We start from the raw sequence: 16565 nt of genomic DNA on the forward strand, positions 1-16565 counted from the left end.
GACCGCCCCACGTACTTATGAAATACAGCCATGTGTAAGAGTGGCAGGGTGATGACTTTTCTTTTGATATTCAGTATGAGGGCAGTAGGCATGACTAATAACACGGTGTTTATAGTGTGTAGTATATAATTATATGATAAACATCACTCTGCTCTCTTAACCTGGATCTTGAACTTAATCTTCCAATTTATTAGCTGTCTTTAGACTGAGCTCACAACTGTAAAAGCAAACCACAGGATAGCACATGGAGCACAGGTTGTCTCTTTTTACTGCCTTCAGGACAAGAACACACCATTCAGTTTCTTCCAAAGTCATTTTATCTTCTGAAATCTCAAACTTTGGCACACAGGTATCCATCCAAATCCTTGATGATAAGTCAAACAGAAGCTGAACTTTCTCTTGGTTGGAATCCAGTTGCTCTTAAATGCAGAAATATGAAACTAATGCCGGTCTGTGTCTGTTAAAGTCAGTTAGTGGTCTTGACCCACACACAGGGGACAGACAAACTTGTATAAATAGTGTACTTCAGTATGAAGTAGTCATTTGTGTGGTGCATGCTAATTGGATGGATTTGTACTCACTGTATGTGTCCATTGTATCACTGTTTGCCTAAAAGACCTTTTTTTAATATTTAATTTTATTTTGAGTTTTGTTTTATTTTGATGTTAAACCTCGGAAAGGCTACAACCTGACAGGAGCCACAAATACAGGAAACAAATAATCAAAACTAAAATTCTTAACAAAACTTGGCATGGCATTGAAGCTGGTATATATATATTTTTTTAGATATATCATACAGTATCTTTAAGAACCTTCACCCCCATCCATTCCCTTAATCCTTCACATATGTACATATAAACATATTTATCTTTAAACCTAAACGCACATATTTTGGAAGGGGAAAGGAAGTTCTCCAATAACATTCATGCCTGTTTTCCCGGGATGTCAAACTTATTTTATATCATAGACCACATACAGTCCCCTTTGATCTCAAGTGGGCCAAACAAGTGTCACTGTAAAGATGTTTAACTACACATTCAACCCAATTTAATATATATATATGAAAGCAAATATTATAAAGAAAAATCTATCTTTAAAGAAATGCTGCTATGCTGCTCTAGTAAATGAAGGAAATCTGTCAGAATGAATAAATAAATGTGTAAAATTACTAGTAATTACAAACACGGGACAGTAATTCATATTAATAATAACAGTTTACTAACAAAACAAACTCTCTTTGGAGTAATTTGGGATTGAAAAAATTGAAATTTACACCAGATAGTGACAAAACAGGATTACTTTGGTGTAGTATGAATGACAATGAGGGAGGTCAGGCAAACCTGTGAATGCCATGAAAGTAAAAAGTCTGAAGTTGGTTCCCTCCATCCCATTTTCCAGAGCTGTCTTGTAGACTTGCCAAGACTCTGCCATGATGAATCAGGCAGCTGTATGTTACACAAACAACAGTTAAAAAGCTAAGCTGTCATTGGGGCATTAATAATGCTGAAACATTAGTTCAGTTATATCTCCAACACTGGTCTGGCTACAAATGATGATGGTGTACATGTACACAGCATGATGTACATTCAGTTATACATTTGATATTCAATACAGAGGAGTCTCTGTGTAACCATTACCTGCATATTTATCTTATTTAGTGACACAAGCTTTCGTGAAGCATGACCATAGTTTACACCTCCCAACTGGACCATACAGTAAGATGATTTTCAACTTGGATTCCAAGCCGACCCTCACTGTTTTCTTTGATGTGAACACAAAAATGCAGGTTAGCTCTCATGTTGCACTATGATATAAAGCAGGATGAAAAATATTCCCATATTCACTGTCAGACTGTAAAGTCTATTACTCTCACGAGTGTCTTTAAGGTCGCTGACTTGAGCGTCTCTTCTCCGCATTGCTTCGTTCTCCTTTGATAACCGGGTTGTGATTTTTTAGGTTTCCGTCTCCAAGGACCTCCTCGGATAATTTTTACAGCCAGTCCAGATTGCCGTGAAAGCTTTTCTTCTACTCCTGATTTGAAACAAGGAATAAATAAAGAGCAGATTTTTATGACTAAGTTTTGGATGTCAACAAAGAAACAGCAGACTATGTCATGAGATTTTTTTTTTCTGTTTTCAATGAAACACTGCACCATCTCAGATTTTATCGTGGTGGAGAGGATACTATATGGCTATAATTTATGTTTTGAAGGGAGAATATTGTGGGTTTTAAAGAATCTTTTATTCATATATTTAAATCATTTTAGATCTATTGCTTTCTCTTGGATTTGCTGAAGAAGACACGTCTAGCAAAGCCAGCAGGAGATGACCGGGGCATGTGAGAGGCTGCCATCAGTTTGAAGGGACCAACGAGCCTGTGTTTTTGCTGCAACCTTTTGGTTACAGGGCAAATACCTCATCTTTAAAGACTTTATGCTGAAACCGCAGAATAACTGCTCGTGGGACAGAAATGCTGATTCTAAAAGCAAAAATTAAAGAAGCAATATCAGAGCTCCTCAGTACCAAAGCCAAACTCTGGATTGCTAACAGTTCTCATCTCTGGTTATTATCAGTGTGTTAATCTAATGCTGTGCATATATGTGTATGTGTGTGTACTGCATTCCAACCTCTACTATAAGATGTGTTATGATACTTACTCCCTGTAACAGCTCAAGATGATGGCTTGGTATAACATCAGACTAGACTGACGGGTGTGTGTGTGTGTGTGTGTGGGGGGGGGGGGGGGGGGGGGGGGACTTTGCCATTCTATCATTGGCTGAAAGGAAATTCTTCACCAAGCTTGACAGCCCATCTGATATCACCTGTCAGCGAAAAAAGTTACCTTGTTTCTATTAATTAGGCCTTTTTGTGGGATGAAAAACAGGCAGACTAAATGACTTAAAGAAAGACAAGTTATGAGCAGGATAATGGGCAAATAAGAAAGCACTGTTTTAGCTCACTGTGATATGTTGTAAAGTGAGGACAGTTATCAATAAACACAAATCATCAGAACAAGAGCTCCTAATCTCTAAAAGTCATATGCTCATACAAACCCAATTCCTTTTTTTTTTTTTTTTTTTTTTTTTTTCAAATGACATCAGAAACAGCAGTATGCGACATTACGTGATGGCAGAGCTTCAGTTCATCCTTTGTCATTTTTTTTTTTTTTTTTTTTTTTTTTAAATAAATAGGACAGGGGGAATGAATGAGAGAAAGAGGGGGAGAGAAAGAAAGAAAACCAAAGGGGAGAAGAGACGGTGAGAAGGGGGGGGGAAGAGAGAGAGAAAAAAAAAGAACTCCTGGGTCACCTGTATGGAGAAAAAAAAAAAAAAACAAACAAACAAAAAAAAAAACAGAGGAGACAGCAAACAACAAAGAGCAACATAATAATCGAGAAAACAAAGCACCATCACAATAAACTAGCTAGTCATAGATATCAATATTTACTAAATAATAAACGATATTGTGCAGCACGCAAGATAGACAGCGCACAGTGTGCTTTGAGGCAGCAGCCAAGAAAGCTTTAGTCCGCGTCTGTGAATACCCATGTGTGCATACCTGTGTGGATCAGCATGCTTGCATTCCAAAGGTTTCTCCATGTAATGATCTGCTAGGGAGTGTGGGGGGGGCCATACAAACCCAATTCCAAAAAAGCCAGGATGCTGTGTAAAATGTAAATAAAAACAGAATGCAATGATTTTTAATTTCATATATCTTCCAGAGTTCACTGCGCCATCCACAGATGCAGATTAAAGCTCTGTCGTACAAAGATGAAGCCATACGTGAACATGATCTAGAAACCCTGCCTGGGCCAAAACTCATTTAATATGGACTGAGCCAAAGTAGAAAACCTTTCTGTGGTCAGAAGAATCGAACATGAAATAATGGAAAATCTAGACACTGTACCAAAAGAGGAGAGGCACCACCCAGCTGGTTATCAGTACTCAGTTCAGTCAGTCTGAATCACTGATGGTATGAGACTACGTTAGTGCCTATGGAATTGGCAGCTTGCACATCTGGAAAGGTATAAACATGATGATACTAAACCCACATGCTGCATCTATTACTGCAAGAAATGGCATGGCTTCATAGAAGAAGAGTCTGGGTGCTGAACTGGCGTGCCTGCACTCCTGACCTTACATCAAATGAAAACATTTAAAACATCATGAAACAAAAAATATGAGAAAGAAGATAGAGAATTGTTTAGCAGCTAAAATCTCATATCAAACAAGCATGTGACAACATTCATCTCTCTAAGGTCCAGCAACTCGCTTCTGTCAGTCTGCCCCAGGGCAGCTGTGGCTACAACTGTAGCTTGCCTCCACCAGTGTGTGAATGTGAGAGTGAATGAATAGTGGCATTGTAAAGCGCTTTGGGTGCCTTGAAAAGCGCTATATAAATCCAATCCATTATTATTATTACAAACACACAGTGGTACACATGGTTCTGTCCCACCTTTTGTTTTTGGGATGTGTTGCTGCTATCAATTTCAAAATGAGCTCATATTTTTCCTCCAATGGTACGCTTTCTCGAGTCAAACATCTGATGTGTGTTCTGTCTTTGATTGCGAATAAAATACAGGTTTATGAGATTTGCTTATCATTGAAGCCTTTTCAGAATTGGGATTGTACTTCAGAAGAAGTGAATCTGTTTAAATTAAAACCTTAACACATTAGCTTAACATTAGCTTTGAAGGAGAAAGATTGGGGTTAAGTATTTATGTAACAGCGCATTTATCCAGCTGTGCTCAGACTGAGAAGCCAATGATGAACTCTCACTATATGCACAATTCACTGGTATGTGAGAATTTGTACTACAAAGCAAGTTCAACATACCAATGATGTTTTTTCAGTAATGTGGCTTTGCTGAGCCTAATATCAGCATCAACCCTAATCAATCACACAAACGTGGTTATGAACTCCATAAGTCAGCGCAGGTTTTGTAAATCTATCCGAGCTCGATAACATGAAAGGGACAAGATGGCACCAGAGGACCAAACATGGACAAGTTTAGAGTAACATACAATATTTCTCAAAAGAGAGCATCTATGAAAGAAATATGAGGAATTTGAAAATACATGAGGGGCTGAAAGCAATACTGCTGCTGCAGCCAAGGCTAAGAAGAAAAGTTGGCAAAAGAAATGTTAAATGTTTAAGTTAATGGGCTTATCAATCAGTGACTCCTGAAGGTAGATCTCATTTACAAACATGTATTTACATTAGCTTAATTCTTAGATTACATGTACCATTATCCTGGGGTGTGTAAGACCAAATGCTGTGCAAACGAAGCACAAATAAGAAAAATATTTTAACCAGTAAGCAGGCTTACCTTCAAACATTGGAGCTTTAATGCTGCTAGAAAAATGCTGATAGAATGATGAAATGTTTTTGCCAGCCGGGGAAATAAATGAAGCCAGGAATAAAGCTCACGTCTTTGAGAATCTTTATCTCACTGGGAAAGCTAGACTTTCTCCAAAAACTACAGACTCCCTCATGATAGACCTATACAGAGCAGCCCTGAGTTCCACACGTGGCTCATCAGAGAGTTTAATGATCTTCTAGGCAAGGGGACACTGTTTTCCAGATAACTGGTTGGTTGGTCTATAGGCTGTGTTTTTACACATTCTAATAACTAATGTTAAAACTCAACCTATCCCTGAGCTGGTTAGGGCTGTAGCGCAAATAGCAACTGTAATATATCTCACTAAGAAGTGAGCCTTCGTAGCACTGAAACCTCAGCCCATATCTCACCATACAGGCCACTAGTATGATGTGGCTTGAGTAAGAAATGCTTTTGCTCTCAGTTGTTTTCAATTAAATTTTCTAGGAGAGAGACCAAAAAAGAGTTAAGATGACAATCGATATTGGACTCAAGCTAAAATTAATTTCATCCATCGGGATGTAGAATTTAGCTTTTTTGTGGGCAGCACTGTACAGCACACAAACGCTACAATGCCTTCTTTAAAAAGTGGTTCATCTGACCAAATCAAAGTGCAAACACCCTTTTACGGTTCCCGAAACCTTCCATATTTTTTTGATTGTTTCACAACCACATATTTTTCTGATGTTTCCCATGTCTGTACTTCATCTTTCTGATTAATGCTGTTGACCTTTAGGTATAATTAGAAATGTATTTTTAGAAGAGCTTAAAAATGACTTTTTCCTGCTCAGTGTCATCATGTAAATATCTCCCTCAGTTCATGGATCTGATGGACAATGACCATACAGGTCATTCAGGGCTGCAGTGTACCAGTACCTCTCAACCACTAGGGGACTCCGTGCATTTGTAAATGAAGTCATTAGGATCCATGAAAGCAGAGATTAATCCCTCTGTGTGGTTTAATACTAAGATTCGATACAGCTATGTTTATATATTCATATTCTATCATGTATCACAGTGGAATTAATTCAGTCAATCCTCACAGCTTAACCTTTGGATAAAATAGCATGTCAGAGATAAAGTGGATAATGGAGATATTGTCTGAGCAAACCATTAGAACAGGCCAATAAAGTTGCTGGTTTAATTAGGATTAGAGCTGTTTTCACTGGTTCAGAAAGGCACCAGACAACTATTCCAGACTGAGAGTAGCTAGATGGGGGAATGTGGTTGAAAAAAGGTACAATTAATCTCAAGTCTCACTGCCATAGGCTGGAGAGAATGGTGTGAAGCAGAGATGATGAGAATGGTGAGGATGCATAAAGCAGAGATGATTACAGAGTGAGAGAACGTGAGAACGTGAAGTCTGAACAGAAGCTCAGTTGGTCAAACTGAGCCATGTTAAAAGAGGACATGTGTCCATATAGCTGCACGGGCCAAATGAAACCATGAGACTGTATTTATACTGTAACACTAGATTTACAATCTCAGATGGCGATCACTCAATTCTTTAAACTGTTCCACCCTCTGGCATATCCAAATGATTGCCATGTAACTCATGATGTACAGTAAATGTCTGCAGGGATCCCCAAACACTACACAGTGACTGATGACCATAAATTATGTAGTTATAAGGCTGTTTATATGTCATCATAAGAGTCAAATAAACATACACACACTGCCCATTGTGGCCATGATGGCACTTAACAGCACACATTCCTCCTCCCTCAAGCGTGTGTAGTTCATGTGCAAAAATGCACTGCAGTCTAAACATGCATGTTGTTTAAACAAGATTTTCTCTACCCCCTTTTTTCTTTCATCAACACAATTGCATTAAATGTGTGGTTAAACTGTTGTGTTTGTTTAATGTCATTGTGCGTGCCGATGCGAGTGACACAAAAGACACTTTGAAATCCGATTTGAGAGGTCATAGTGTTTGGCTACAGTCGCACAATAGCACAGACTATGGACAAAATTGGTTTCTGTGATCCAAAAGTATTAGAGACCCCAGAGGAGAAGCATCCAGACCACAGACGATTTAGAGTTACGTAAAGTATGGCCGTTCTAAAAAGAGAAGTCACTGCTGAAATGCTTTTCCCCCAGACCAGCAGGAGGCGTCTTCTCTGGTTTCAAAATGAAATCGCAAAGAAAAGAAGCCAATAAGAGAACCTAATCATTCTTGTGATTTATTGCCTCAATAAACACTTTCCCAGTCAGCTTAAAGTCTCAGTCATTCTTTACAAGTCTTATTTAACAGCGCACAATTGCTATTTTGTGAAATATGGTCTTATTTAGAGCAAAATAAATGAAAAGGCTAGAAAGCTGCTACTGTGAGTTTGTAGTGTTCACAGTTTCCCACTCCTCATTTCCAGTTTAGAAAAAATTAGATGGTGACCGTCAAATCATTTCACCCATGGTTTCAAAGCAGAAACAGACAAACCAGTGGGTGACCTCATGGTGATGACATATCTGAGGGTTATGGTCAGTGAAAACCTCAAATAATCAAATGCATTTTGGATCCTTTCATGCAGGATTTCTAAAGTCGATCTGCATACAATGTGAATATACAAAAAAACCTGTCTGTCTTTAGCTATAGAGACTCTATGCAGTGCTTTGAACATCATTGCATGCTGATGTGTTCATATCAACAATGTGGACATGCTGATGTTGCATAGGTAACCTATGATATTTGCTATTTCCTATGTTTTCCATCTTAGTTTAGCCTGTTAGGATCCTTATATTATAGTACCACGCAAAAATGCATCATTATGCGTCTGCACAGTTTGGTCACAATCCAAGTTTGTGGCAAAGGGAAACTCGCCCGAGGATCTTGCTGTACTTCCTTCAGACAGGGGACATGACTGTGTGTCCTAAAAGTTACAATGACATATAAACAAATGTCAATGAAATTTTTGTTCGTAGCACACATGAAAAAATCACTGGATCTTATCCAGTGTTTGTAAAAACTATCACAGACATTTCAGTCACACAAGACATGAACAATCTGAACGATGTTGCCTTCCCTTCAAAAAGTGGCACCAAATATACAGTTGGATTTGTTGTTACACATTTAGTATCTGTTGTTTTTGCCACACAGTTCATCCACACTCACTCAATACCATAAATGCCACAAATATCCGGAAACAAGTTGAACTGGTACAAAAACACAAAAGTGTCTTTGTTGTAGATTAAGAAGATTTATGCAGCTTACTTTGGCCCTGACAGGAGTCAGTGTGGGTATGCCGGTGTGAACTCTGCAAATCTGACTTGCTTGTTCCAGTAGGCCTCTGCTGTGCCTGAACAAGCTTACACCTCATTGAAACCTGCGTCACCTGATTATGTGAGCTACATTTGAATGTATGTCAAAAGGTATCTGTTTGTTTTTATACCATTGTAGCCACTCTTCACTAAGTGCAGCGAGCCAATCGGGCATGCACTGCACTGCATACTAAGTGCAGTTTGTTTATAATACGTGCAAACCCATAAAAAATGTCCTTTTCTTTACTGACGCAAGCCGCTGTATATTTCATCAGTGCTCACTCTGCTGAGACAAAGTTGGGATCAGTGGGTGCCAAAATGATGGCTGTATGTTGAAGTGTGGGTTTGAAAAAAAGATGGTGTTTGTTTGAAGTCTTTCAGATGGTTTGGTTGCACTGAATCACCAACAACCTCACAATAAGGTGAAATCAGATGAAAGAAAACATGTTATAAAGAGAGGAGAAGAAATTATTTGGGTGAAAAGCAAGGTCAGTGATCTTCTCTGCATTCCAGCTTATAAAATAAATACCTTTGGATCAGGTACTAGATGGGTTTTTAATGGATTTAATTTTTAACCAGCTTTAATGACAAATGTAAAATGGTTACCTTGAGCTCAATAATTTCTCCTTGGTGTGTGTGTGTGTGTGTGTGTGTGTGTGTGTGTGTGTGTGTGTGTGTGTGTGTGTGTGTGTGTGTGTGTGTGTGTGTGTGTGTGTGTGATTAGCAGTTACTGCAGCAACAGGGGCATTCAGTCACAAACCTTCATGAGGTAACAGGCTCCACATCATGGAAGTGCTGCATTGCTCTGTTTTAGCTTTTCTACCATCTGTTCATCTAGCCAGGATTCAACTACGCATCTAGAATGCTACTTTTATAACGATCAGGCACTGGGAAAAAATATATATATTTTACAAAGGTGAAATTTTTGAGGTCATGGGGAGCTTAGAGAGAATATGGTGGATTGTAGTCGAGTGCACCTGCAGGCTCCTTGGCATTTCTACATCCACAGGTAAGACATAAATATGAAAAGAAGCAGAGAAAAGCAAAAGATTTCATTTAGCGTCATGTGTGTCTCTTCTCGTTTTAGTATGAGCCAGATTCTTTGGGTGCACCTATAGATCTTTCAAAAAATCTTAAAACATCTCGTCAGGGGAAGAGGCACCCATCATGTCTTTAAAAACAATGTTAAAAGGTCAGACTGTGACATAGTCTTGATCTCCAAGAGCACTAAACCCTGTCTTGGCTGATATATAGAGCATATACTTGATTTACGTTATTGTCCCTCCTTTTCTGTTTTCCTCAGACACACAGGGACAGATTGTACAAAGCTCTCTTTGCCTCAGTAAATCATCATAAAAGCTGTTTGCTTGTTGCTTCCTTCAGAAAAATATGGGACCCCCCCCCCACCACTTAAATTCAAACATCTGCAGACACTGAATATTTATTGAGAAGCATGTGCCACAAATGACACAAACAGTCTCTGTGTCCAGCTGGGTTATTGGGATTATGTGATCACAAGCTGTTGTGCATTCGTGCCTACATGAGCTTTCTGTGCATTATTTTTATGTGTGCGTGTGTGTATCAGTCTATTTTTGGTAAATGTCTATGTGTGTGTGCCTCTGGCTGGCAGTCTGCTGTGAGTTCACATGTCTGGGTTGGCCTGTTGGTGTCTGTGTGTGTTCCACATGCTCCCAGTACATGCAGGGAGCAGCTCTGTTAATATCCAGCTGCTCTATATGCAGCTTTAAATCCTTGCATACTCTCCAAACTACTAGAAACCATTTAGCCACATTACCCGAGTTTCCCTCTGCTTCAGATTGTATCACTGAATCTCTTGATTTCTGGTAAGCAGGCCAGAGAAAGTGCTTCCATGTGTTTGGCAGCAATCCCCATTTAACCGGGCTTATCTCACAAGAGGATGACTGGTTAATAAAATGCACTTTTGTTTAAAATTTTAAAAATGTTGCTGTCATGTCATTTCTTATCTTGTGTCACACCAGGACAGTAGTGCCCTTTCATGTAGCAAGAAAGGTATTTTATTGTTGTCAGCACACAGCTTGGGAGAACTTCCTGTTAAAGGAACACTGAATGGTGCTGGTTGGTGGATTGTGTTACATCTGGACAGAGTCAAGCCAGCTGTTTACCCATGCTTCCAGCATTTTTGCTAAACTAACCAACTGCTGGCATTAGTTTGACATTTACCATATAGAAGTGTAGTTAAGTCACAGTTAGCATTATCTGCTGAAGAGATTTACTATCTTGATGCTAAAGCATAGATCTCATGGATTGATGGCGTTTTATGGCATTAGCCATGACTGTGACTGTGTGATATGTCCACTCAAGTAAAATTACCTACTGACATTGGTATGGCAATTGCAAGCATGAGTAAGTTATTACCAAAGTTTCATGACCATGACAGGAACAATTGCAATAATTGCTTAAATTAAGCATCTTTAAATACCTTTAATGTACATCACTAGGTCAGTACCACCATTCCTGTGGTATGTAAATGTGACTTTAAGTTGCATTCCTTGTGCTACAGACAGTTGCCCTTTTCTTGAGGAAAACATTCAGTCGGCTTTAAATTACTGTGGCTGACAGAACACTATAGAGACAACTTTTAAAGCAAAATATGAAAGACATGGTAAAAAAAATAAATCCAAAGAACACTGAAAACGCCACACAAGAGTGTTTAATCCCAGTGAAAGTACTGAGAGCATTTACAGAAGGTTACCTTGGGCTGCATTCCAGCATCCAGCACAGAAAAATTCATGAACTTACTCTGACATCTGGTGGACAGAATCTGTTCACCAACAAATCCATGAATTAAGCTGAATTATTGTCCCGTGTCTTTTTCAGTGTTGTGTGCTGTGGGAGTGGAAACACTACATCAGGGAGAATTCAACAGCCTTGGCATCTATCTAATGTAAGCGCTTACTTTTTGAGTCTACTTCTTGACTTACTGATGGGATTTACAAGCACTCCTGACTCTGGTGGCATTCTTGAGTTACAAATACACAGCCTGGTTTTGAAAGCTGGCAAAGCTAAAGACCCAAGGGCTTTAAGAAGATGGTTTAGAAAAACACTGCACATGCTTTTATAGTCTCTGATAAATAAACACACTTGAGAGGAGCTGTTGGGAAGGACTCAGAAAGTTGAAGCAGGGTGCAGAGGGCAGAACAGAGGACATCTTCTGATTCTTATTATTATCTCTGTAGTACAGAGACAAATTCCCACAGAGACAACGGAAAACATCTCTCCAAGGACACTAGAAACGAATGACTGTTTATTCAATCACTACACATAAAGTTAGTGCAGATGGATGCTGTCCTCACACACAGTAACACACAACACACCAATTACACTTAAAAGAGGTTAGTTTGTAATACTGGTTAGTCTGGGTGCATTTTTCTCTATTGCTGGATTAGATAATTGTAAACTAAATACAAGAAAATTGCAGTTGTCACAAACGTTTTCTTTACCATATGTAGGGTAATATCTTGAGCACTTGCAGCTGCTTTTTTTTAGTGTAGAAATTACTGAGTATATCATCATTGTCCAATTTCTTCCCCCAGAGTCTCATTTATTGGGATCATGATTCTTGAACTAGCCTATTTCCTGGATTCTCTCCTGTCCATGTGTCTGCCGTGAGTGCACAACCCTCATGGCTACTGTAGCAAAGATAACTCACAATTCTTTGAGGTTTTCAAACTTTGAACTTTGCAGTCTAAACTGCAGTCTAAACTGTAATAATGTAAAGTAATCCTGACTTTTTTCTTGCCTTCTTGCCTGATATCTCTACAGCTGCCCTCCAGACTGGAAGTTGTTTTTACTGTGGGGGAAGATGGCTCGCATTGGAGGCTTTCATAAGTTCCTATACTACTCCATCATGTCAGTGGTCTGTTTCCTGCACCCTGTGCTGGTGTGGCATGCAATCATCCCAGGTAAAACAACACCAGCAAGTTCAATACTTCACATGACTGTTTCCTGTTGCTGTGGCATTTCAGCAGCAGATGCTCCTATCATGGAAAAGCATAAAAAGCATAGATGTAGCATAGAAATTAATGGTGACATTATTATTCTAACTTCAGGAACAATGCTTCTGGTGACAGCCTTTTTCAACTTCATACTGAGCAAGAAAACAAAGACCAAACCTCCCAAAAGCCCGCAGGAGAGCTTCAGCAACCAAGGCCCAACTGCTGTCTTTGTGACAGAAAGCACGGGCTCAGACGGCACCTTCTCATTCTTCCATATGGTGACAGGCAGGAGAGGGCAGGGGCTGGCACCAACAAGCAGAGACAACTGCCTCAGCACCGGAGAGAGAGGAGACAACATCCAGGCTATGCTGGAGCTGGAGCAGACAACAGCACCTAAAGACACAGATGGGGAAAGGAGGAGGAGGTGGAAAGAGAAGAGACTATTATGCTTTAGAAGTGGGGAGGAGCCTGTGGAGAGGGAGATGGAAGAGATGGATGGATACTGTGAGCCAGACACCACCTCAGACACTGCACCTATGATTACTGACTGAATGTCGCTGTGCTTACTGATAACACACAATGGAAATGATGTATAAAGAATAATGCATTCACGCATACTCTGTACAACCAGCTGGTCTTGAACCAACTTTTTGTAGAAAGCACCAATGTCTTCAACAATAAGGTTTATTTTATGTGATTAAGCTATAAAAAAATTGATTTTTATGAAATATTTGACTGATTTGTATATTTTTGGAGTCTTGTACAAATTTAAAAGTTGGAGTTTCAAATGCATGCACTCAAATAAATGAAACCATTTGTACCAACATGTGCATGTGGGTGGATTAAGGCCTGTTTTTTTTTATTTTTTTGTTGTTGTTGCTTTTGTCAAAGACAGCACTGAATGAAGAGCAGACATTAATGCCCAGCAATCCCATCCAGTTACTGCCACATACATTATTCATAAGGTCATAAATTAGATCAACTGTTTCACTCATTCAGAGAAAACATGTGCAAATGTGACAGAGAGTATAGCAGGCAGTGGAGCTTGTGCAGGTGCATGCGTCGGCCCTCATTGTGTGTTTGTCGTGTGCGAGCGGTGACCATGGAGACAGAGCTCTGGGAGGAGTGTTCATGTTAATATGGTGATGAAAGAAACATCAGATCGTTCACCGAAAGCACGGCTACAGGCTTCACCCAAAACACGTCTAGCCAAACACAGTAAATTATTTATCGATAAAGGGTCATATGGTGAGCACTAAGAGTGAATCAGGCAGTTTGAATTGCACTTATTTTTACTATAATTATGATTCAAAAGTGAATAGAAAAAAGCCTGTATTGATGTTTCTATTGTTTTCCTTTTTATTTTATTGAGCTACAAAGGATGTGAGACTCTACATGGGCATTCCTCTTTTGTTCAGGTCATAAATCAATATTGTCTTGTTCTGTCAAAACACACACACTCCACACACACAGGGTATTCCTCAGTCTTTTGTTCACTGAACAATAAATATATAACTGTATGTAGCCCTTAGAGGAAACCTCTCTGTGGCATCACAGCTAAGGAGAGAATCGATGTAAACAGAGAGCCCTATTCATCAGAAGGCACCTCAGCGAGAACTGAGGCCAGATAGCATGAACAACCTGAAGGTTAAACAACAGGGTTATTCCACATATTTCTCACAAAGTTACACAACCCAGCATGGTATCACCTGGTGTCATAAATAGCGTCGATATGTTTTTATGTCATGACATGTGTATCCTCTCCAGAGGGACGAGACCTTCGCCTGTGTTGTGGAAAGAACAACAAAGAGTCTTTGTCTGGATTTTGCTGAGGCTGCTCACTGGCCCATAACCTGAGCTTTATTATTATCTTCACAATGATCTTTGTTCAATTAGCAGCTGACTGACCTATAAACAGACGGGAGGAAAAGAACGGCACTATTTCTCGCCCTCTTCTATAAGCGCTCCGGCAGCTTTGTCATGTCCACATCCGTCAGAATGAGGGAAGTCGTTCAGCTGCTGGAACAACTTACTTCCTCTGTGCATAAATCATGAATCCTATTCAGACACACAGAGAGAAGCACTTCCTACAGTTTGTGTTTCCACCCTGCAATAGTTTCCTAGATGGCAGATCCAGGCTCAAAAACAGGATGGGTGAAAAAAATCTTAACAGGTCACAGGAACTTCTTCCCCTAGCTGGAAAAATACAGCAGAGTGGGTCGTTGTTGGTGGTGTTGGTAAACCAATTAGATTTTTCCTGTCACTAAATATGTAACAGCAGAAAGAATTTAAAGAATATATCTCAGAAGTGGATATTGAAGTTAAAATTCACCCTCGACAGCAAATAAACCAAAACTACAATTTGTTACCCATATGGAAAACAAACATCCAGCAACAAGAATACTCTACGAATACATTATTTATCATTTAGAGTGTCAATTGTGTTCAACAGTTCAATAGAAACCAAAATATGCGGCATGGATAACATGTATTTTTTATACAAATCTCACTTAACCCATATAACTTTCAATCAAAACTCTAAATTAAACCTGTATAGTCTTAGAGCTGAGTCTTAACACCCTTAGTGTGGCGAAGACCACAATTTAAAACACTTCTGGCTGATAGGATTAAAGCAAAGCCCCAGAGCCACCTTGATCAAGAAGGGAGAGGTATGCAGCCCTGTTTCAGCCCGCCTATGCTCGAGTGTGGTTGGCTGCGGTGTATCAACGCGGGCTGCTATTGGATATTCAGGATGTCACCTTTATCTCTCGGCTCAGAATACCGCACTGCCAAGGAGGCATGAAAACTGATAACGAAAAGAGGCATATAACGCTGGTGATACGGAAGAAAACGGGGACGCACTCTGTTATGGTAAGGCTCAAAATGATTCAGTTTATGTTTAGTTACGTTTAAAGAAGGCACAATAACTTTCATCCTGCAATAAAAGCCCGGAACAAATAGAAATAGTCTGATAAGAAGAGATGCTCAGAAGTTGGATGCAGGTTAAATTACGCTTTGTTTTGTCTTTTGCTTTTGGGAGTATTGACTAGTATAAGAAACTTTCCGTTAGCCTTCATGTGATCTACTATTTGCTGTTAGAAACCGCGTTCGTTATCGTTAAAGCTCTAAGTCAGCCGTGATTTGCCGATCAGTGTTATCTGCCTCATTAGCATTTTAAATTTATACTTTTTTTGTTGAGATATGTTTCGGAAACTCATTCATTGAGTGCTTTATTTGGAGCTCTCCGTGTCATTTTACGCGTGGGACTGAATTGTCTTCGGGCGCAGCTGCCGGTGTAGGTGTGATAATTGGATACGAATCTCGCGATGATCAAACCAATTAGCAGACCTGCAATGAAAGCTCTTTGTCCACCGAGGAAGCTTGCACACAAAGATGATGCATGAATAGGAGAGAAAAGCTGAGAAAACGCAGACGACGTAAATTCACCGAAACCCGAGCCCAGCCAAATAAAATGAATTTTCATCGCACAGCGTTTGGCCCATCTACCGTATAGCCATTTGTGATTGTTGAATAATTCATAATAATGGTGACAGACTGGAATCCTTTAAGTTATAAACCCATTATTGTGTATAAATATGTATGAGAGGTAGACTGACCATCTCTGTATGCACATACTTTGTCAGCACATTGCTTAGCTGAAGCTGGCGATGGGCAGAGGTCATTAAAGGGGGAGGTAGGACAGGTGTTGTTGCCTCAGTAATGCATGAAATAAATGTGGACTTAATTGTCGATTCTTTAAACCCAAACCAGGAGGATTTTGTTAAGGTTATATCTTTAACTTCTCTCTATTTTGTTTAGTTTTTTTTATTCCTATTATTTGGTTGAATCACCTCCCAGAGATCACTTCCCAGTCAGACAGTATGGGGCAGTCTGTTTCCTGATTTCTGTGGTGGCTAACACTGCTCATGCAAGCATTTTTTCTTCTGTTTTTTTT

General features: G+C 39.5%; 2 protein-coding genes across 2 annotated transcripts in view; both read left to right on the top strand.

The window, feature by feature from the left end:
* The first annotated feature begins 9404 nt into the window (after nt 1-9404).
* Nucleotides 9405-13429, top strand: tmem72 (transmembrane protein 72). Its single transcript, XM_086258112.1, has 5 exons — nt 9405-9642; nt 11493-11559; nt 12209-12280; nt 12438-12577; nt 12725-13429. The coding sequence occupies exons 1-5, from the start codon at nt 9567-9569 to the stop codon at nt 13159-13161; spliced, it is 792 nt and encodes a 263-aa protein (XP_086114238.1). The 5' UTR covers nt 9405-9566; the 3' UTR covers nt 13162-13429.
* A 1897-nt stretch (nt 13430-15326) lies between these two features.
* Nucleotides 15327-16565, top strand: part of rassf4a (Ras association domain family member 4a) — a 28486-nt gene continuing 27247 nt past the window's right edge. Inside the window, exon 1 of the mRNA XM_086259648.1 lies at nt 15327-15481. The gene's annotated coding sequence lies outside the window, so the exon portion shown is untranslated. The remainder of the gene's footprint in view (nt 15482-16565) is intronic.

Source organism: Aulonocara sp. 'chitande type north' Nkhata Bay, linkage group LG13, assembly GCF_057382095.1.
Source record: "Aulonocara sp. 'chitande type north' Nkhata Bay isolate Kocher_YH1m ecotype deep benthic linkage group LG13, A_spYH_male_GT1.1, whole genome shotgun sequence".
NCBI lineage: Eukaryota > Metazoa > Chordata > Actinopteri > Cichliformes > Cichlidae > Aulonocara > Aulonocara sp. 'chitande type north' Nkhata Bay.